Source organism: Bubalus bubalis, chromosome 21, assembly GCF_019923935.1.
Source record: "Bubalus bubalis isolate 160015118507 breed Murrah chromosome 21, NDDB_SH_1, whole genome shotgun sequence".
NCBI lineage: Eukaryota > Metazoa > Chordata > Mammalia > Artiodactyla > Bovidae > Bubalus > Bubalus bubalis.
The window spans coordinates 28,863,042-28,886,134 of NC_059177.1; the positions used below are offsets into that span (position 1 = coordinate 28,863,042).

General features: G+C 40.5%; 1 protein-coding gene across 1 annotated transcript in view; it reads left to right on the plus strand.

Annotated features, from left to right (window-relative positions):
* SHQ1 (SHQ1, H/ACA ribonucleoprotein assembly factor) overlaps positions 1-18,615 on the plus strand; it is a 100,930-nt gene extending 82,315 nt beyond the window's left edge. The window contains exon 11 of the mRNA XM_006070145.4: positions 17,997-18,615. Coding sequence (XP_006070207.2) covers positions 17,997-18,546 — 550 coding nt within the window. The 3' untranslated portion in view covers positions 18,547-18,615. The remainder of the gene's footprint in view (positions 1-17,996) is intronic.
* Positions 18,616-23,093: the final 4,478 nt, after the last annotated feature.

Consider the following 23,093-nt stretch of genomic DNA (forward strand, 5'->3'; position numbering starts at 1 on the left):
TGGTCACAGCTATCTGACTCAGTGCTTCTGAGACTTTACTGAGCAAACAGGTCCCCTGGGAGCTTGTTAAAATGCAGATCCTGATTCAAGGGTCTGGGGCAGGCCCTGGGATTTTGTAATTCTAACAAGTTCTGGGGGTAATACTGCTGCTACTGGTCCATACTTTAAGTAGCAAGGGACTATACTTTAAGTAGCAAGGCTTTATTAAAGAGAGAAGCTAAATATGTCATTGATATCAATTGCTCTTATTAAAACTATTTTAAAATTCCCCTTAGATGGGCTGGGAGCTGCCACTTGAGAATGTTCTGATAGGCAAATGCTTTTCACTTTAATTGAAGTAATTTTTGAGAGAATATAATTGAGCATTCAGAAAATCAGCCTCCCCAATTTTGATTTTCTGTAGATAAGTGCTTGTCGGCACTGCTGTCCAGTCTGGCTTTCAAATCCAAGACTTCCCAAATCAGTCACTGAGTACTCCAAGCCTGAGTTGAGTGGACTTTTATGTCTGTTCCCTTCGTGCAAGAGGTGGTTGTGCCCAGCAGGATGTAGTGTGGTATGCTGAGCCACTGACCAAGTTGGTCTCGACATGGGCCTGGATCGGGGTTAGGAGAAATCTGTTCTTGTGGTGCAGAGGAGTTGGTGGCACCTGACTCACACGGAAGGCTCTCCATGCTTTTATCAATATTGCTGTCTGGAAGACTTAAGAGAGAGAAGTAGGAAAGATGACTTGAAACCATGGGCATTTTGGAATTTGTGTTCTGAGAGTCAAGGTGTCTTATAAATAGACCCTCTTAGCAAACCTTGTCCACTGTCTTCGCTTTGTCACCACCATTCCAAACCTGAAATGGTTGCCCCCTTCTTCTAGTCTCATGGCCAATACCTAGTTACAGTCACCTTTCATCATTTACAGCAGGCATGGTATATGAAGTTGTTGCAGACACTCAATTAGCAAACTTGAAACCATTGAAATACAGGCTTAGTTTCTTGTGAGCCTCTAGCCACAACATTTTCATCAACCAATCAGCACATATCCTTGTCTTATTAGTGTTTCTGCTTAAAGACACTTTATTTCATATATACCAATATTATTGATTCATTCACAGTGAACTCTTGGCCAACAGCACCATAACTCATGTCTGAACAAAGCTTATCTAAGAATATGTGTTTTCTTCATAAGACACATTCTAGACTTTGGGCAGTAGACAACAGTTTAACACTGGACTTGGAGGCCATGATATACAGGAAAATTGTCAACAAAAGCCCCCAGATGCAAAAATCATGGCACTAAATTGACCGTGAAGAAGGACCGTATTTACAGTATGAAAACTGAAACAAGAAGGCAGAGCTGCATCCAGTCATCCCTCAGAATATGTGTGTTGGGTATTGAAGATGCCCACTGCTCTCTGTGCAGCCATGAATGACTACATAAGGCTGAGGAGTATTGATTTTGAGGCTACAGAAAACTGCGACAAGTAGTCAGATTTACCAATATGGAATTTGTGAATAATAAAGCCTGTAAACATTGATATACAGACTCACAAAGAAGGGGCAGAAGACAAGAAATAACTATTGCTTCTCTCCAAGAATCTGATATTTAAAAATTTAAGATAAGCATTGAAGTAGTCAATGGTAAGTCAACTTTTGTCATACCCTCATTTTAAGGCATAAAATGGTTTTCCTGTGGAATTATATGTGGGAACAGACTGTCTCTTCAATGCCTGGGGCACCCCAGGCTGATCCTTCCCATAGATGTCCTTCACTCTAGTGGGATGTCTTCTTCCTTGCCAAGTCCAGACTAAGATGATATGATCCTCAGAGCAAAGACTGTGTTTTATATTCACCATTACATCCATCAAACCTGCGTGGTCACCAAACATAGCAGATGGTCAATAAATATTTGTCAGAAGACTGACTTTGGACCTGGACACTTGAACTGAAAAGCTGCAGCTCAGTCTACTTGCTTCTGGTCCTTGTCCACCACCCTTTGACCTCAGTTCCTCAGTTCTGAAACCTACAAAGTTCTGAAATCAGAAGTATTTTCAGGGCAATGGACAGCAAAACCTGACTGACCTAAATTCATCTGGTGACCTGAGGCTATTTATAATATTTATTCAACTTGGAGTGACTAACCATACATCTTGCATAGAAATATTAGTCTATTTGATTACAGATTGCTGCTGGTAGTGTTAAGTAATGCATAGTATAATATTACAGATCCAGAATCACCTTTCTGATATGTAAAACAAACTGGAATTTTGGAACTCATCTAGGTCCAAGAGTTTCAGATGATGTCTTATTCACTTTTAGTATGATTTAGGGATTTTCTGTAGAAATTTTATTTAAGAAGCAAATTTATTTAGAAACAAATTAGAGACGTAAATGATTATGGCCTCTGGAAGATGAGATAGTTAAGTGATATAATCTGATAGCTTACCTCCTGCAGGAACAATGTATAAAGTCCCAGGGTAAGTTTGAAGATTTGTGAGAATAGTTCTTTATGTGAATTGGAAGCTTAAATCATAAAAAGTGAAGAAGTTGATTAATCTTAAGACTTTATAATAAATATTAAAAATGTAAGTCTTTTATAGAAAAAGAGATTCCTTGAATTTCAGGACATATTTGAAAGACTGACCATAATGTCCAAATCAACTATCATTTCACAGAAAAATGTATTTGTAAAACATTCAGTTCAGTTCAGTTGCTCAGTCATGTCCAACTCTGCAACCCCATGAACTGCAGCATGCCAGGCCTCCCTATCCATCACCAACTCCCGGAGTTTACCCAAACTCATGTCCATTGAGTCGGTGATGCCATCCAACCATCTCATCCTCTGTCGTCCCCTTCTCCTCCTGCCCTCAATCTTTCCCAGCATCAGGGTCTTTTCCGATGAGTCAGCTCTTCACATCAGGTGGCCAAAGTATTGGAGTTTTAGCTTCAACATTAGTCCTTCCAAAGAACACCCAGGGCTGATCTCCTTTACAATGGACTGGTTGGATCTCCTTGCAGTCCAAGGGACTCTCGAGTCTTTTCCAACACCACAGTTCAAAAGCATCAATTCAGCATCAATTCTTCTGTGCTCAGCTTTCTTCACAGTCCAACTTTCACATCCATACATGACCACTGGAAAAACCATAGCCTTGACTAGACGGACCTTTGCTGGCAAAGTAATGTCTCTGCTTTTCAATATGCTGTCTAGGTTGGTCATAACTTTCCTTCCAAGGAGTAAGCGTCTTTTAATTTCATGGCTGCAGTCACCATCTGCAGTGATTTTGGAGCCCCCCAAAATAAAGTCTGACACTGTTTCCACTGTTTCCCCATCTATTTTCCATGAAGTGATGGGACCAGATGCCATGATCTTCATTTTCTGAATGTTGAGCTTTAAGCCAACTTTTTCACTCTCCTCTTTCACTTTCATCAAGAGGCTTTTGAGTTCCTCTTCACTTTCTGCCATAAGGGTGGTGTCATCTGCATATCTGAGGTTATTGATATTTCTCCCGGCAATCTTTATCCCAGCTTGTGCTTCCACCAGCCCAGCGTTTCTCATGATGTACTCTGCATATAAGTTAAATAAGCAGGGTGACAATATACAGCCTTGACATACTCCTTTTCCTATTTGGAACCAGTCTGTTGTTCCATGTCCAGTTCTAACTGTTGCTTCCTGACCTGCATACAGGTTTCTCAAGAGGCAGGTCAGGTGGTCTGGTATTCCCATCTCTTTCAGAATTTTCCACAGTTGATTGTGATCCACACAGTCAAAGGCTTTGGCATAGTCAATAAAGCAGAAATAGATGTTTTTCTGGAACTCTCTTGCTTTTTCGATGATACAGCGGATGTTGTTGTAAAACATACTCTTCTGTTAAAAAAAAAATTCATAGCAAAAGAACCCCAGTATCAGAGGTCTACCAAAAAAGTTTTTCCCATCTGCTTCTCTTCTACTAGTAATAATAAAGAAGATTATTATAATGAAGCACCTGGAAATGGAATCTGGTTGTCTTTTCTCCTTCTCTAGGGGAAGAGTTTTTTTTTTTTTAAATCCCTGTATAAATTTTAATTGGAATTGAAAATATAGCCTGAAGTCTTACAAACCTTGGGCTTCCCTTATGGCTCAGACAGTAAAGAATCTACCTGCAGTGTGAGAGACCCAGGTTCAATCCCTGGGTCAGAAAGAACCCCTGAAGAAGAGAATGGCTACCCACTCCAGTATTCTTACCTAGAGAATTCCATGGACAGAGGCGCCTGGCGGGCTATAGTCCATGGGGTCACAAAGAGTTAAACATGACTGAGCAGCTAACACTTATAAAGCTTTTTACTCATTTAAAAACAAAACAAAACTATCTGGGGACCTCCCTGGTGGTTCAATGGCTAAGACTTCTCACTCCCAGTGCAGGAGGCCTGGGTTAGATCCCTAGTCAGGGAGCAAGATCCCACATGCCACAACTGAGAGTTTGCATGCTGCAACTAAAGATCCCATGTCTACAACTAAGACCCAGTGCAGCCAAATAAATAAATAAATGTTTTAGAAAGCAAGCTTCAGTCTGTACTACACAAATTTGATAAAATTGCTCACTTTGTGGAAAATATTCATACAAGTGATAGAAAGATTCCTGGTGGCTAGTTTTTAGGGTTTTAATGGGAAAGATGAAATATTTTTCTAATTAAAAGTTTTATTTTGTATTGGAGTATAGTTGATTTACAGTGTTGTGATTGTTTCAGGTGGACAGCAGAGGGACTCAGCCATACATATACATGTATCCATTCTTCCCCAAACTCCCTTCCATCAAGGCTGAAGGCTTGAAAACAGTATTAAAAAGAAAAATAATACACATTCTTATTTTATTCTTACTTGAGAAAGTACTAAGGTTGGTCTGTAGATCAAATGTCCTATTGGGGCTCTGAGTGGATGCCTTTAAAAATGGTATTTGAAATGACCCACAGACAGTGCTTTAACCAATATCATAGGAATCACCTCCATTGCAGTGAACTGTGTACTTCTGCAAAGAACAGCTTTCTGTGGAGAGTATGCTTGTTGAAAGAAATGACTAATGGATCTTTCTCTAGGCATATTTTGAGATTCTCTTTGTGTTTGGTAAAACGTGCCAGGCCTTTTAAAAAGTAGTTAGAGATGAGTAGCGTTGTATTAGAAATCTTGTTTGCCCCAAGGAAACCAGAGCTATCCCTGTGACCTTCTGTACCCTTCTCTCTCTGGCTCTGCCCCCTTTACCTGAACAAATGTTCAGAAGCCTCAGGCTTCTTTTCCGGAACTTGTGTTTGTTAAGTAAGTACAGATGATAAATATACAAATAATGAATTTTAAAACACCTGTGTAAGTATCACCCAAGTCAAGAACCACTCAGAAGTCCCTTGTACCTTCTCACATTGTGTTACCATCCATTGGTCTTTGCCTGCTTTGGAACTTAGTATAACTGAAATAATACAGTGTGTACTCTTTTGCATGTGGCTTCATCTATTCAGAGTTATTTTGGTGAGAAGTCTGGAGAAGGAAATGGCAACCCACTCCAGTGTTCTTGCCTGGAGAATCCCAGGGACAGGGGAGCCTGGTGGGCTGCCGTCTATGGGGTCGCACAGAGTCGGACACGACTGAAGCGACTCAGCAGCAGCAGCAGCAGCTAACTCAGTATCAGTTTTTAAAGGTCTCTCTGGGGGCACTTGTAGCAGAATCTCTTGGCCATACCCGTTATGAGCTCATCTTGACTTCATGGCATTTGTAAAGACCCTGACTCTGATGCTGGGAAAGATTGAAGGCAGGAGGAGAAGGGGACGACAGAGGATGAGATGGTTGGATGGCATCACCGACTCAATGGACATGAGTCTGTGTAAGCTTTGGGAGTTGGTGATGGACAGGGAGGCCTGGCGTGCTGCGGTTCATGGGGTTGCAAAGAGTCAGACACGACTGAGCGACTGAACTGAACTGTTTGCTCAACTGAGGAAAACCCAATGCATCATATCTAAGAAGAAGCTGAGTACAAATGCTGCAGCTCTGGGTCTGGCTTCCCCACAGAGGGAAACAAGTTATAGAGCTGTCTTTATCATGTCAGCAGGCTGTGCCAGTTGGCATTCTGTGGAATCATTCTGTGTAAGAATGAGTGCAGGAAGGTGCTGCAGGTCTGCCCTTGGAGGTGGCCACTTAGCATAGTGACTGGCCCTTGTGAGGAGGTCTGTTCTGTAACTGTGTCTGATCATGTTGGAAAGCAGAGGTTCCCAACTTTCTCTAGAGAACATGTTAACTGTGGTTCAAAGTGTGTGGGAAGAGGCAGAGAGCTTATGTGATATGTCAGACATTTAGTTATTCCAGAAAACCCACACCAGGGAGCAGGCAGTGCATGGTTGTCATTCATTTGGTAGAACGAGATTGTCATTAAGAAAAAGCAGAATAGTTCTTTTTTAACTGATTCATTGCAGTATACATTGGAGAAAACATTTCATTGACCAGCATACTTGCGAGCAGATAAATATTCTGAGTTTTCAAAGTTTCTTGACTTCCTTCATAATTTGGAAAGCTGTGTGCTGCATCGTGTGTGTGGTGAACATTCCGGCACTCGAGTATTTTCTTGTTTCAGTACTGTGAAAACAACACAGTGCACAAACTTTGTGTTTTGTAACCAGGGAAAATCTTAGCATTGAGAACAAACTTACAAAGAAATAAACACATTAAATCACTTGTCCCAGTCTTTCTTCCTCAGAGGATGCTAGGAAGTTTGGGAGCAGTCATTTTCCTTCTGCTTTCAAGATGGGGAAGTGGAGACAAAAAGGACATGTTTGAAAACGCAGCCAGAACTTGTGCTTCTGTAGACCTCAAGACTGTCTTAGAATGCCAAGTTCACTGTGTGTGCAAGAAATTGGAGGACAAGGGGCAGAGCATCCCAGCTGGTGGTCTACGGCCCTACTGGTGGCTTTCAGGAGAAATGGAAATGATAGCCCCCTCAGCCTTCAGGATGGCAGGTGGTATGGGAGCCAGCCTGGACAGTTATTTTGTGCCATGCCAGACGGAGACTGTTTTCTGTGTCCCAGGGCATGAAACAGCTTGGAAAGCATTGCTTTAAATAGACTCTGCAAGACTGTCTGAGGGGCAGTTCAGCTTAGAACTGGATGAGTAGGAGCCAGCCTAGGAAGACTTGGGGGAAGAATGTTCCAGAATGAGGGAGCATTTGCAAAGGCCTTGAAGAAAGAACGTACCATTGTGTCCTTGGGACAGAGAGAGGGTGGTGAGTGGAGCTCCAGAGCACAGTGACGCGGAAACAAATGCCAGGCAGCCCCCCTGAGAGGAGACAGGCCCAGAGGGCTGCTTCTGGGGCCTTGTCTTCACTGGGGAAGTTTAGATTTTATCCTGAGTGTTCTGGGAACGCATTGCAGGTTTTAAACAGGGGAACATCATGAGCATAATGTAGAAGTGTAAAAGCATAGCATTTTAGACTCAGAAACTAGAAACAGACTAATCATTCACTGCATTTTACTATGTGAAGGAAACTTTTCTGTGTCTTGCTGCTGTTGATATTCTTGGTGGTATCATTTATTTCATTTGTAAAATCAGGAACTTGTATGAGGTGCCTTCTAATTTCTTTTTGGCTCTAAAGATCTTGATCCCTGTATACACCTCTGTATTAGTTCCCTTGGGCTATGATAACAAATGACTGCAAACTAGATAGCTTAAAATAGCAGAAATTTATTCCCTCACAGTTTTGGAGGCCAGAAGTCTAAAGTCAATGGTTCAGCAGGGTTGGTTCTTTCTACAGGCTTGAGAGAGAGTTGTCCCATGCCTCTCTGTAGCTTCTAACTACCAGCCATGCTTGACATTCCTTGCTTGGCTTGTAGACACAGCACTTCAGTCTCTGCCACCATTATCAAATGGTCTTCTCTGTATCCTTGTGTCTTTTTTTTTTAATTTATTTATTATAAATGAAACAAAGATGAATTTTTTTAATAATAAAAAGTATAATTCACAAAGAGGATAGACATTATACACCATTAGTGTGTCCTTGTGTCTTTATATGATCTTCTTGTAAGGACACCAGTCCCTACTAAGTGATTGGATTTAGGGCTCACCCTAATACAGTATGACCTCATCTTAACTTTATGACGTTTGTAAATACCCTATTTCCCCAACTGAGGTCATACTGACAGGTTCTGGGGATGAGGACTTGAACATATCTTTGTGGGGGGTACATTTCAACCAGAACACCTTCCTTCTGCTACCACCTTCTTAGTGCCTTCTTCCCTTTAGTTTATTGACCTCTACTTAGTTTGCTGCTGCTGCTGCTGCTAAGTCACTTCAGTTGTGTCCGACCCTCTGTGTGACCCCATAGACGGCAGCCCACCAGGCTCCGTTGTCCCTGGGATTCTCCAGGCAAGAACACTGGAGTGGGATGCCATTTCCTTCTCCAACGCATGAAAGTGAAAAGTGAAAGTGAAGTCGCTCAGTCGAGTCCGACTCTTCACGACACCATGGACTGCAGCCCACCAGGCTCCTCCGCCCATGGGATTTTCCAGGCAAGAGTACTGGAGTGGGGTGCTATTGCCTTCTCCGTCTACTTAGTTTAATGGAATCCAAATAGCCATGTCATCTGAACAGTTAGTAGGTCAAAATACTACATCTCTGTGGTTGAACAGTATGGTCTGCCCTTTTCACATAGATGAAAGGTAGAAATATTGTCAGAACTGTACAAGTCTGACATACTCCCAAATGTCTTGCTTCATGGAATAATTTTAGAGAAAAAAAATGGATGGAAGAGATGTGTTTCCACCTTGGACCTATAGTCCCCATTTTCCCATATCCTTTTCTACCCTGCAAAAGTCTTTTGTTGTTGTTGTTCTTTGTTTTACTCAACCAGTTGTTTGGGTTCACTGATAGATTACATATTTATTTCCTGCCTTGTACCATAAATTATTTAAAGCATCTTTCTTATGTGCATAAACAAGATGAGCTGATTAGGGTTGGGGTAAAAGAAGCGGGGAGAAGGTAAAGACCTAAATGGAAGTGGAGAGGCGAGAAGGAGCCACTGGATTGTCCCATGATGCAGGTGGATCACAGATTGGAACTTCACAACTGCTGGTGTAGAAAGGGAGACCTTTTGACTTGGCACAGTTCCAAGAGTTTCATGGGGCCAGTTTTGAAATTGATTCTGAATTCTAGCTTTGGGGATTACTATGAAGCACATTTCCCTAACACAGTTCTGCTGGGGTGCGGGGGGCATAGAGGGAAATGTGGCAAATTTATGACACTTAACATTTCTGTCTACTGTTTGATTCGGTCTGGCATAAATGCAGAATGGTTTCAAGGACAGGATGCAGTGCATTTCTCTCAAACTATGGACATTGCATCCTTCTTAATCTATTTGTCATCCTCACTGTCTGCTTCTTAGGTGGATGCCAGTGATGAAGCAAACGATAGCTTCTCTGGATTTGGATAAACCTTCATTCACGTACTTCATTTAACTGTTAACTGTACTTAAGTATGTATAATTGCCATATCAATTTTTTTTAATATAAACTCTTTTACTTTGCTCTAAAAATGTGTGTGTGTGTGGAGGGTGTTTGTATATCTAGTACACCACATATATATCGTGAGGGGGTCATTCTTTCTGAATAGTTGTAATTTAGAGTTTCCACACCTAGAAAATTACAAACAGAACTGGTGATAGCACACAAAAATAACACACTATTGATCAAATCATTTAATAAATTTAGTCCCAATTCTAGTATATCACTCTCCTTCCTAGCATCTCCCCTACTCATCCTGCCAGTATTTTTTTTCTTTAACCTCTTGATGATGGTTGATATTATGTAGTACAGATGAACTGCAGATTGAGGAAAAGGACAAGGATTTCACAAAGGCAGAGGAAGTAATATAGAAGCTGGATTTGAACCACACATAGAACTGCTGACAGTGAGGCTTGGATGTGTGGGATTATTAACAACTGAAGCAGAAAATTCTACAGTACTGGTGTAGTTGAAAGTCTTCATTTTGACTATTAAAGCATTGATTTGAGTATCACATGATTGAGAGGCCCTTGAACTCCTGGTGCCATCATGATTATTTCTAAAAACTATCTTACAATTCTGCTCTAAAAGACAACCTGACGTGTCATACAGTACTATAATAGAATTTTCTTGGAATAGTTACAAATACAATTAATATTTGGTTCATTCTTTGTTTATTTTGAGAGTTAGTGCCTAGTTGTAATTATAACCTACGTATGAATATTGTTAAATATTTTCTAAACTTATTTTTGTAGTTTGTCATTTTGTCTCAAGGTGAAATCTTCACCTTTTAAAAATCACTTTTTACTGTTAAATTTGACTTCTATTTTATGTTGATCGACTTTAAGTGTTCTTTTTTCTTCATCTTAATTATCTTCCATTAATGAGCATCTCCACTCTCTTTCCTCCTCAAACCTAAGAAGGTGACCTTATTTGGGAATAGGGTTGTTGCAGATGTAGTTAGGTGTTAAGAGGAGGTCATGCTGGAGTAGGATGGCCCTTTGATCCCATATGACTTGTACCCTTATAAGGAGAAAAAGAGTCACAGAGATGCACCCAGAAGGAAGACAGCCTTGTGAGGAAATAGACACACAGAATGCCATGTGGTGACAGAGCATAGAATGATGTGTCTACAAGCCAAGGAACACCAAGGATTCCTGGCAACACCAGAGGCTAAGAGAAAAGCATGGAACAGATTGTTCCACTGGAGCTCCCAGAAGGAATCAACCCTGTCAGCACCTTGATTTTTAATTTCTAGCCTCTAGAACTGTAAAAGGATAAATTTCTGTTGTCTTAAGCCACCACATTGTGATGGTTTGTTATGGCAGCCCTAGGAAATTAATACAGATTTTCATACCGTGAATGGGGTATTACTGTAACTGATACCTGAAATTGTGGGAGTGGCTTTAGAGTTCGGTCATCAGTAGAGGCTGGAAGAGTTTGGGAATGTGTGCATAATGGAAGAATCTTAGATTACTTAAAGAGATAACAGTAGAAATATGGACATTAAAGGTGAATCTTGCCAAGGTTTAGAAAGAAGTGAGGAGAGCTACAGAGAAAGCTTCTGTAGTCTTAGAAAAAAATTTACATATCATCACTTGTAGAATGGTGCTAGAAACAGAAATGTGAAAGGTACTTCTAGTGAGATCTCAGATGGAAAAGAACTTGTTACTGCAAACTGGAGGAACAGTGACTCTTGTTACAAAGGTGGAGAACTTGGTTGTGTTGTGTCGGCCAGCCATTCAGTGTGGAGAGTAGAACTCGGGTATTTAGCTGAAGAGATTTCCACAGTGTTAAAGATGCAGCCTGGTTTCTCCTTGTTAACTAGAGTAGAATGAGAGAAGGCAAAGAGAAATTGAGGTAGAAATTGTTGAGTATAAAGGGGTCAGCACTTGATGATTTGGAAACTTTCCAGCCTGTCCACACTTCCCCAGTGCTCAGTGGGTAAAGAATCTGCCTGCAATGCAGGAGACACCGGCGATGCAGATTCGATCCCTGGGTCAGATACCCTGGAGGAGGAAATGGCAACCCATTCCAGTATTCTTGCCTAGAAAATGCCATGAACAGAGGAGACTGGCAGGCCACAGTCCACAGGGTTGCAAAGAGTCAGAAAGGACTGAGCATGCACTCATCATCATGAACCTGTTCACATAACTGTGCTCTGGAATTGGGGCCACAGGTATGGGCCTTTGGCTAAAGAGATTAAGCATGTGAATTTTGGATCCACTCAGCCATCTGGCACAAGTCAGGAATGGAGGTGGGCTCATCCAGGAAGGACATATGGAGAATTCTTTTGTCTAATGGTGTGCATCCCCTTGACTTTCACAGAAGACTGACAAGGTTTTTGAGAATGTTATAGCAGCAGAGAAACAACCAGCCTGGACTGAGAAGGGCAGAGAAGGGAGGAAATGAAGGGAGAATGGGTCTGAAGGCAGAACCAGGAATTCAGAGGCCAGAGTAGGTGGAGCTTCCACCCTTGTGGGTGGGCCCAGAGGACAGAGCATCAAGCCACAGAGGATTATTCTCAGGCTTCAAAACTAATGGAATTTGACCTATTGCATTGTGAACTTGCTTTAGATTGGTTAACTTTTTTTTAATCCATTTCATTTTTTCCCTTCTGAAATGGAAATTTTTGTTTTTTACACTTGTACAACCGTTGTGGTTTGGAAACAGATAACTTGTTCTTTAGTCACAGATCTATGGACAGAGAGAAATGTTACCCCAGGATAGAGTATGCCCAGAGTTCCACCTAAACCTGTTCGAGATGAGAGTTAGATGAAAGTTTGGACCTAGAATTGATGTTGGAATGGATTGAGACTTTGGGAGTATTGAGATGAGTGAATATATATTGCATATATATTCAGACATGAATTGGGGGTGAGGCAGAGGCTAGAAGACAGAGTGTGTCGTTAGATAGTGCCTCCCCTTAATTCATATCTTCTCACAGAACCCTAGAACATGACTTTGGAAATAGGGTTCTTGTAGGTGTAATTAATTGTTAAGATAAGGTCATATTGGTGTAGGGTGAGCCCTTGATCCAGTATAACTGGTATTCTTAGGAGAAGAGACACATCTAGACGGAAGACAGCCTTGTGAAGAAACACACAGAGAGAATGCCAGGTGGTGACAGAAGCAGAGCTTAGGTTGATGTATCTACAAGCCAAGGATTCCTGGCAACACCAGAAGCTATGAGAAAGGCATGGAACAGATTCTCCCCTCAGAGCCCTCAGAAGGAAGCAACCCTGCTGATACCTTGATTTTGGACTTCTGGCCTCTAGAACTATGAGAGGATAAATTTCTGTTGTTTTAAGCCAGCCAGTAGTAGTTTGTTATGATGGTTACTAGTAACTAATAGAGGGAGTTTTGGGGAAAATTGATCCAATGACCCATGGACTGGGTATTGTTTTTCATAATGCAGACCCAGAGAAGGGTATTAAGTCAAGTTGAAAATAGGATGAAAAAATATTTTATTGGCCCATACTCAGTGAGGCCTAAATAACTCTTATCTTGCAGTATTTTCTGCATTAAATTGGTATTTTCTTGTTCAAAAAGATCAGTTGTTTCTGCTAATGACTGAGCTGGAAATGCTTTTCATTCTTACAGAGTCAAGGCAGGCAGTTAGTTCTATGTTCATCTGTGCATGAACTGGTATTTGTCTTTCATGCCTGTTCAGAGATGAGTTTCACCAGCAACTTCTACCTAAAGCTAATGCGTTACCTTTTATTTAGATCAGGTTGCATAAATGTATATTAGGCAGGGGGGTTTGAAGTTTGGAACTGGTTCTTTTCAGTAGAAAGGAATTATGATTATATGTCATTGTCATCATTGTCTTTTAAAAAGAATGTTGATATACGGTTTGTTCCCAGAAAGAGTCTGAGTGTGTGTGTGTGTGTGTGTGTGTGTGTGTGTGTGTATGTATGTGTATGTGTCCTTTGAAATTAAAAGCCAGTCACTGTATTCATCTTCTAGTATGAAATGTGTCTGGAGTGGCCTCACTGGAGTCCTGTCCTACATTATCGGTTGCTGGCTCTAGTGTCAGTATGTCATGGCTGGCAGGCTAGCAGGTTTTGGCAGAGGAAATGAAACCTAGTCAGTTACTATGAGATTTATAGTAGACCTGCTATTGCAGGAAGTGGTGAAAAGTTGATTGATAGTTTGAGACAAAATTCTACAGCAAGAAACAGGATGTATGCTTTCTATTTATACCCAGTTTTCTTTTGCCTACATTTCAGGGCTCCTTTTGCACTTTGTTTTGGCGGTTTCATAAGGTTACAGTTCCCTTTTTGCCCCCTAAAATCAGTCACCAAATATAAAATAATTGAGGAAATTTTATATCAGCTCAGCCACAGTAAAGGCATGTACCCTTAGCTGTTACTATTACTCTTCATTGGTAGTTGGATTTACTGTAGCTTGTCAGTCTTTAATTAAAAAAAAATTTCTCCAAATAGGAAATTATTTCACATATATAAACAGAATGGAAGATTTTTTTTTCTTCTTTTTAAAGTTAATATGGCAGGATTACATTTCCAAAAATTATCTGAGAAAAACCTGCATTGAGTATAATTTTATTAAAATATGACATTAGTATGATCTATCATGTGTCTTTTAAATGCTGAATCTTTGCACTCCATAATTAATACATCTTAAGAGATAGGTATTCTTCACTTAGATGTAAAATATACTCTCTAAGTACAACTAGTAACTCAACATATGTGTCGGTTGAGTATATCCACATGTACCTGGTTTTTGCAAGCACTCTGGCTAACTAATAATGTCATTTGACAAGGCTTTTTGACATGACCTAGCCTGGTCTGTTTTGAGTGTGACAGTGAAAAGCCACTAACTGCGTTAAATGAGGTGCTTTCTGAAATGGAAAGGCCATTACAGTTAGATTCTAGAATTTACAAGGAGTGGTAGACAGAACCACCTCCAATTGTGCCAATGTTTGAGAAGAACAAAAAGGCTACTCTTTCATGGCTCAGTTTTTTCTCCAAAGGAATAATGTCCTTTTCTGTGAACAGTGACTGCTAAATTATCTGTGTCAAATAATTGAACAGAAACAAACCCAACTTTCATTCCTGAGATTAGTTGGGTCATATTCTATACCAATGATATTTTGAAATTTTAATTAGTTTTTTTTTTCTTCCTAGCATTCTTTGAGAGTTCAAAGTGCTTATTCTATTAAGTTTCTATCAGAAGTTTAATATAAATTTGAGAAACTAGATAGCTTGAGGTAGTAAAAGTGGGATAATAAGAAATAAAGATGAATCAGGGTGGTAAGGAACAAAAAAAAAATCCACATATGATCAATTTTTTAATACACATTATATAATGGATCATTTTAAACATAATATTGTGCTAAAAGTGAGAAACAAACTTTTCTCTGTTGGATAGGAATTTACCTCAGCTGGTAACAGGCAAAGATCACGTGGCTCATCTTTGCCACTTCCCTGCCTATTAGAGTTAACACTTCTTAGTCCCAGCATTGTGAGGGATGCTTTCTGAAAAGAGCCAAAATTACAGGTGAGGAACTTTAGAATTCCAAATTTATATAGTTATAAGTGATAGATGTAATATTTTTATAGTAGACAATAATAAAGATCCAAACAGTTTTAGCTTGAGTACATATATCTGTGGTATTCACTAATAATCACATTTTTTCCTCAGATCCTGCAGTCTTTGTAGGTAAAGCTTAGATGTATACTTTAAGACTGCTGAGCTAAAAAGAGACCCGTCACAGTTTCTATGGAGAATTCTGGGCCTTATGCAAGTGAGAACTTGCTCCTTGGGAAGGTGTTGAGTGGCATCAAATTGGGAAGAAATCATGGGAACCTTTTCAGAGCCCTCAGAAGTATTCCTGAGAGGCCCTGTGGTGGAGGAGAGAGAGCTCTAGAGCTCAGAGGTGTGGGCTTCCGCTCCTGACTGCCCGCCTGCCTGCTCAGCGGGGCAAACTTTAGCTGGTCTCTCAATTCCTCCAAACTTCTATTTTGCCATCTGTCATGTAGGGATGAAAATGAAGCTGATTCACAGGATTGTCTGTCATAGGAGCAATTACAACAATGTTTGTGGAACGTCATCCTTCATATATTGTCAAAAGTGTTTATGTCTGTTAAAAATGTGAGATGTGTGGTCACTGAAGTGTAAAGGCTTTTATTAAAAAATTTTATTTTGGATATTATAATTTAATAAGAAGCATTCTCTTCTTTTCCAAGTTCATGACTCTTTATCTCTTAAGGCTGTGTGTCATTACCCAGAGAGGATCTTTTTTTTAGTGAGAAAGATGACAGTGAACTAGTCCTTAGGCTGGCAGAGCCTTGCGGCAGGGAGGTTTTAAACTGGAACACTAGCTCTGACCAGATCCTTGGCAACCGGTACCCAAGCCTTCAAAATATATTATGTATATCATCCACATTATCTTGGACATGGATGTAGATTGTATTGCAAACATCTTATTGTATCACTGTGCTTTTTAAAGATGTCTCAAACCCACCAGAACTTACCCAGAGTTACAGCCCTTTGGTAGATCATCTACTAACTCCAGTGAATCTCACCCAAGCTTTCCTTTCAACCACAGGCCATCTTTCCTTTCTAAGCTCCGGCAATTCCAGCACCAAAACACAGGGTTTTCCTCGTTTAAGAGAAAGTTGCACATCCATGACAGCCATTGTCCTCGTCCCACCCAACCTTGGACACTGACTGCAGTGGAGCTTTGGGTCCTGATTACACTCTCCAGACCTGGGCTGGGGGTGGGGGAAGCGTCCTTGTGGAATCTTTTGTTATGCTAAATATTTTGAGACAAAGGGGTCTCAGGTATATCCAGGCACTTAGATGAAAATCCCCATCCATCACTCTATTGAAATGAAGCCTGTAGTCCCCAGTAGTACGGGGTGGACTGCGCTTTGACAAATGAATTTATCCTGTGAACTCAACTCATTCAGTTTGTTTCGAGCAACTCATTTAATCTTTGGAGCCAGAGAAACACAGAAGCCATGTCAGCACGCTTACCGTTTTTACTCACTGCTACTTTTTTTCACTTGTCACACCAGATTTTCCTGTACAGAACAGCAAAGACATCTTTTTTGGAAAACTGCAGTATGCTTTACATTGTTTCAAAAACAAAACAACTAAAATGCATCTGAGTTAATGAAAAAGTTTATCTGTTCAGTATAGTGTTTATCATGTAATGTTATAAGTTTAGCAAAAATATCTTCTGAAATAGCATGAGATGGTTTTCAGTTAAAAAGCACTCTGTTGCTCTTTTATACTGCTTTTCTTTTCTTTTTTAGTTAGGAATTTTGAATAGATATTCCATTCCCATAAGTTTAAAAATAAACCATATGCATGAAAAGTCTCCCTTTCACTATCATCCTTCATCTTTCCAACTCCTGCAGTGCCCCCTCTACATAAATATTAGTGTTTTCTGTAGCTTTCCAGAGTTCATGGTTAAGTGTACAAGCAACTTCAAATGTTTTTGCTTCTTTACTTTTTTTGTGTGTTTAACATAGAAAGCAGCATATACATATAGAAAGCCTTTTGTCATTGTTAAACAATATATCTGGCTTAGTCCCTGAAGAGCCTCCTACATTACGTCACCATTGACTATTCCTTCCTTTGGCTGTCCCATAACTGATCTAACCAGTGCCATGTTGGTGGACATTTGGGTATTTCTTATTTTGGAGTATTAGAAACAATGCGGCAGTAAATATTACCTTGGACCTGCGTCCTGTAGCATATGTGTTTAATTTCCAGATGTGGTTTTGCTGGGTCAAGGGTATGTACATTTTCAATTTTGAAAGTTATTGCCAGGTTCTCCTGCACCGGGATTATAACTGTTTACTCTATCACCAGCAGTGAATGAAAGCGCCTTTCGTCCACAGCCTTACTGGCAGTGTTACCAAATGTTTGGATTTTTGCCAATCTGATAAATGAAAATATATCTCAGCATGACTTTAATTTGTATTTCTTTTATTTGACTGAAGTTGTTGAACATCTTTTCATATATTTTCAGAGTTATTTCTATTTCTTTTTGTGAGAATTGTCTGCTTGTATCTTTTGCCCATTTTCCTCATGGATTGTTATCTCTCCTTTTAAGAACTCTATTAGGGGAATTAGGCCTTGTTTTATGATATAAATCACAAATACTTTTCTCAATTTTGCATTAGCCTTTTGACTTTTCTTATTATTACTTTTTTACCCTTCAGAAATTGTCTTATTTTTATTAGTTGAATTTATCAGTCTTAGCCTTTCTTTTGTGGCTTCTAGATTTTGATCATAGGAAGGCCTTCCTCATTCTGGGGTCATAAAGGAAATCTCCTTCATTTCCTTGTAATACTTGTTTCCTTTTTTCTGTTTGTATCTTTGATCTGTTTGGGGGTTCATCCTCTGTGCCATGTGAAGTATGGATCCAGCTTTATTTTGTCATCTCTTTAAACTGTGGACCCTGTTATCCCCAGACTAGTTAATGAATAGTCCTAATAATTGTTCTTAAAATGGTTTTCAAGGTCCAAAAAGTTGGCAGCTCTTGCAGAAGCCTTAAAGAAAGCATCCCTAACCAAGGCCCAGCTGGGGTTAGAACTGGAGGAGCTGGAGGCAGCAGCATTTCTGGTCCAGGAGGAAGAAACCACATCAAAAGCAGGAGTCCATTCCACTTCCAGGCAGCAGACACCCTCCAGCTCTGAGACGAGTGGTTCAGAGGAATCAGAGGGCAGTGCATCACCTGAGACGGAGGAGTCAGACTCGGAACAGGAGGAGCCCGGAGGCGGTGAATCTGAGACAGGGCATTCCTTGCTCGGTCCCTTTGTTGAAGAAAGCAGCATGGCCCTGCTTCTTAACGATGGTGGGATGTGTAGAAGCACCACTTTCCTGGGGTCTGATGATGGTCGAGGACAGCCACTGGCCTCCCCTGGGGCTCCCAGAGCATCTGGGCCTCTGATCCAGGAGCTTGGAGAACAACTGGAGACTTCGGTTCAGATTTCCGAGCCCAAAGACTCTGCTGCTGGACAGCAGGACAGTGTGCTGGAGAGAGAAAGCCTGCAGACACCTGAGGATTGACTCCTGAGTGTTCTCATTTGTTATTGAGAATTATGTCAATTTGGTTTTATTGACTGAATTAAAATTCTTCATTTTCACTTTGTACTTTTCCTTGGTATATACAACATTGTTTGTGAGCTAACATTGACACCAGTTGGTTTTCTTGTACCTTTAAGAACAAAGTTCTAAAGCAAACTGTAATTAATATTATCAGGCTTATTTCATGCAGTGTTGTTATTTTGAGATTCATCAATGTAGCATGTATTGAGGGTTTGTTGTTTTTTTTTTTTCCAAATCTGAGTAGTAGTTCATTGAATGGACATTTGGGTTGTTTCCAGCTTTTGGCTGTTCCAAATAAAGCTGTTATGAACATTTGTGTGCAAGTCTTTGTGTGGACATATGCTTTTATTTCTCTTAGGTAAATATCTGGGAGTGGAATGATGGAGCCGTATGGTAGGTGTATGTTTAACAGTGTAAGAAACTGCCAAACTGTTTTCCAAAGTGACTGTACCATTTTACACGCCCACAAGCAGCCTGTGAGAGCCCTGCTTCTTTCTCATTCTTGTCATCACTTGGTATCATCACTTGGTGTGGTCAATTTTTAACATTTTAATAAGTGTGAAGTGGTATCTCATTGTGATTTTATTTTGCATTTTAAGACTACTTGTGTTAAGCATCTTTTCACATGTGTGTTTGTCATTCACGTATCTTTGGTGAAGTGTCTGTTTAAATCTCTTGCCGGTTATTTTTGACCTGGGTTGCTTTTCTTATTTCTGAGTTTGCAGAATTCTTTATAAATTCTAAATACAAATCCTTAAATGAGTCATCCTTGCCTGCCTGATAATCTTTGATTGGATAAACATTGTGAGTTTTACCTCACTGGGTGCTGGATATATGTATTCTCCTAAGTATTCTTTAGCTTTGTTTTGGGATGCAGTTGTTTGGAAATAGTTTTGATCCTTTGGGTCTTGCTTTTTTAATTTGTTATATAGGTCTGAAACAGTGTTCCATCTAGGACAATTTCCCAGTCCTAAGGAAAGATTTTCCCATGCCCCAGGGATTATGTGTTTTCCAGTCTGGCTGATGAAAATAGACACCTGTGTGAATACTGGTCCCTCTAATCCTTTCACATGGCTCTTTCCCAGCCTCAATGACAGGCTCTCCTCAGTGAGTAGTTGACCCTCTCCTGGTATCTGGTGTTCTCCACAGCTCTCACCTTTCCCATACTCTGTCTTGTAGACTCTGGCCCCCCAAGTCCCCAGCTCTGTCTCCTGAACTGCAGAGTCCATTGGGTTCTCTCTGGGTTGCCCCTCCCTGTGCAGCCTGGACAATCATCTGGGACAGTAGGTGAGGCCCTCTTACCCTCCTAGGGTTTGGTTTCCATTCCTCAGGATCACTGTCTTTCATTGCCTCATGTCCAGTACCTTAAAAACCCATTGCTTCATGTACTAGTTCTGGTTTTCTTTTTTGGTTATATTAGAAGGGGGGAGGTTAAACCTAGTCCCTGTTACTCCATCTTGATTAGAAACATAAACTTCCATTAATATTTTATATGTGAATTTTCTCACTTGAGTGTAAGCTCCTTGGGAATGATGTCTGTGTCGTGTCTTGTTACCACTGAATCATCAGCCCATATTCTCAGTGCACCATAAATATTTGTTGAGTGAATGAACAAATGAAATAAACCAATTTACTTTGGGGAGGAAATGAAATGAAATCTGATATGTATTAATCTCAGTAGCATTTTTATTTCAGGAAAGGGTATGATCCCTTTTATTCTACTTCTCTGTGGGCTGCGAGTGTTTGTATTTCCACTGTAAATTCCAGCTTGTATTAACAGGATAGTTGGGGTGACTGTGCCATTTGACACGCACGTTAACTCCTGAACACTGTAACAGCTTTGTTAGAATGTGTTCAAGACTTTTCTCAGGCTCCCGGAGAGCTTCAAAATCCCTATGACCATTGAAAATGCATTTCTCCTCAGTAGCACATGACCTGAGGCCAGTTTGAAAATGCGTTATCTGTTATTCCTCTCATTTACTACTACTAATGTCAAGTTGAACAAATCTACTCTTGTCTAAAAATTTAAAGCTGTGGAAATTTCTCTTTCCATCAACTTCTGTCCTTACTTAGGAATCTAAAGAGGATCTACTTTGGTGAGACTCACCTTGGGTGGAAAAATCTGTGACTCCCTTACTCAGAGGATGGGCAAATGTGATCCTTCCTGGACATCCTCAAAGCATTCTTATCACCATACAAGTCTCGTGCGTTGGAAAGACAAAGAGAATGAGCACTTTAATTTTAGATTCCATGTCTGCAGCGTTTCTCTTACCCTGTCTTTGTTTGCTGAGGGTTAAAACTTTATTATATTACCCTGTCTTTAAGATGAGTTAAGAGCACTATACCATGTCTATAACACAAAACACAGCCAAAGGTGCTGCTTTTAATATATATTTTTTAACTAGATAATTGGCAGGCAACTCGAGGGATCTCTTATAACCATATGCATTTCCAAGAACCCTGGGTGATGGTGAAAAAAAAGTTAGGGAAAGCACAAAGAGGGGGATTTAGCAGCTGACTAGCTCTAGCTTAGTGGCAAGAACCACGGTGACAGGGCTGAGGAGATTGAGGCATTGAGTCCCAGAGACACAGTTTGGGAGTGAGCAGCCTGCCGGGGGTACGCCAACCTCGAAACCTCACTCTTCCTCTTCGAAAGTGAAAGTGAAGTCACTCAGTCGTGTCCGACTCTTTGCGACCCATGGATTGTAGCCTGCACCAGGCTTCTCCATCAGTGGGATTTTCCAGGCAGGAGTATTGGAGTGGGTTGCCATTTCCTCCACCAGGGGATCTTCCCAACCCAGGGAATAGAACCCAGGACTCCCGCATTGCAGGCAGAGACGCTTTACCCTCTGAGCCACTGGGGAAGCCTCTTGGAAATGGGAATACAACTGCTTTTCTTGCTCACCTTATAGGATGAGGAGACTGTATATTCAAAACACTTTATAAACTAGAAAGTATTAAACCATCACAAGGGTTTATTATTATTGTCACATTCCCAGAGCTGCACAGGGCTCTTTTCAGCTACCTGACAACAAGCCACTGGGGGAGCCAGCACTTGGAAAATGAGAGCCCTCTTAATCATTTCTGAGGTGTGCTCGTGGTAAAAGTCTGCACAGTTCAGCAGATTAGATAGAAATATTAATTGTATCAGTGAATCACAGCACTGCCTCATCCGGTTGGAATCATTGACCTATTTTTCTATGTTCTGTCTCTTCTCCCATTATCCTTGAAGAACAATGTGGGGCCTTGCTGTGGGCATGATCGGTTTTAGGTGCCAGGGACTATGCTGATATCATCTTTCACTGGCATGGGATTAATTTACAAATGAGACAGGGCTGCTCCCTACCACATTCTAAATTGGTTGAACAGCTGGGGGGTGGTTTTCACACCTGCTAGTGAAAAATCCATTTTGGATGCATGGATCAAATTATATTACCAAGAATTGGGCATAGGAGAGAAAGGGTCAAGTTTTCTTAGCTGTTAAGACTTTATAAAATTCTAAATTAGAGGGGGCTTCTAGATAAATCTTTTGTTATAAGGGGATTTTTATTTTCTATCTTGTGACTAGAAATTGACCCATATAGTCAATGGTGACAAAAGAGATACCTCTAAAAGAAATGGAAATGAATGAAAGACAATAATAGAAAGGAAACTCGTGGCAGCTTTATAGTTGTCGCACTATCAGAAATATTCCAACTCTTCAGAATGTATTAATTATAAAATCTTTGAAGATGCAGACATCCTCTTGTATAAAATGATCTGTCATGTAATGTCATTGCCTGTCAGGTAGATTGAAGTTAAAGCTTCATAAACACAAATCTCTGTGACTGTTTGGTCAGGTGTCTCCATGAAAGCAAATCAAAGATTGCAAATGTTTCTTTAACATCATTCCATCTAAATCCCTGACAGTTTTTGTTAGTGATCAGCTGCTGCCTTTCCCGCCCATTTTCTGAGTGTGTTATATATAGTTTCAATCCATACCAAATGAAGGAAGCATTGATTAGACTTGATTTAAGGCAGCAAGTGATAAATGCTGCTGGAAATTGATTCATGCCTCTCCAGTGACTGGGGCACAGACATCCACAGTTGACACAACTCTTGTCTCAAGGCTGGAGAAAACAAACAGGGAAACACATGTCAAATAGATAAATGACTTGGCTGTTTTGAGCTCTCTGTGAAGGCCATTTGTTTCCTAGATAAGGAAGACTTCTCTCCAAAGTTGTGAAAAGATAAGCTGGAGGAAAAGGATGAATGTGAAAGCAGATGCCTGAGCACTTGGGAAAAAAACAAACAGAAAGGATGTACCTCCTGGAAGAATCTGGCTGTGTATCTGCTTTCCTTTCCCCTTAAACATACTGGAAGCAGCAGTTTGGCCATGTGAGCCTCAGTCCTAGCTAGGATCACATGCTGAAGGCTCTGCCCCTGGTATTTTATGTATTCAAAGTGATAGGATGTTACCTCTTAAGTTCTTCCAGGACGACCTTACCCAACTGCTCTTGCTAGAGTGA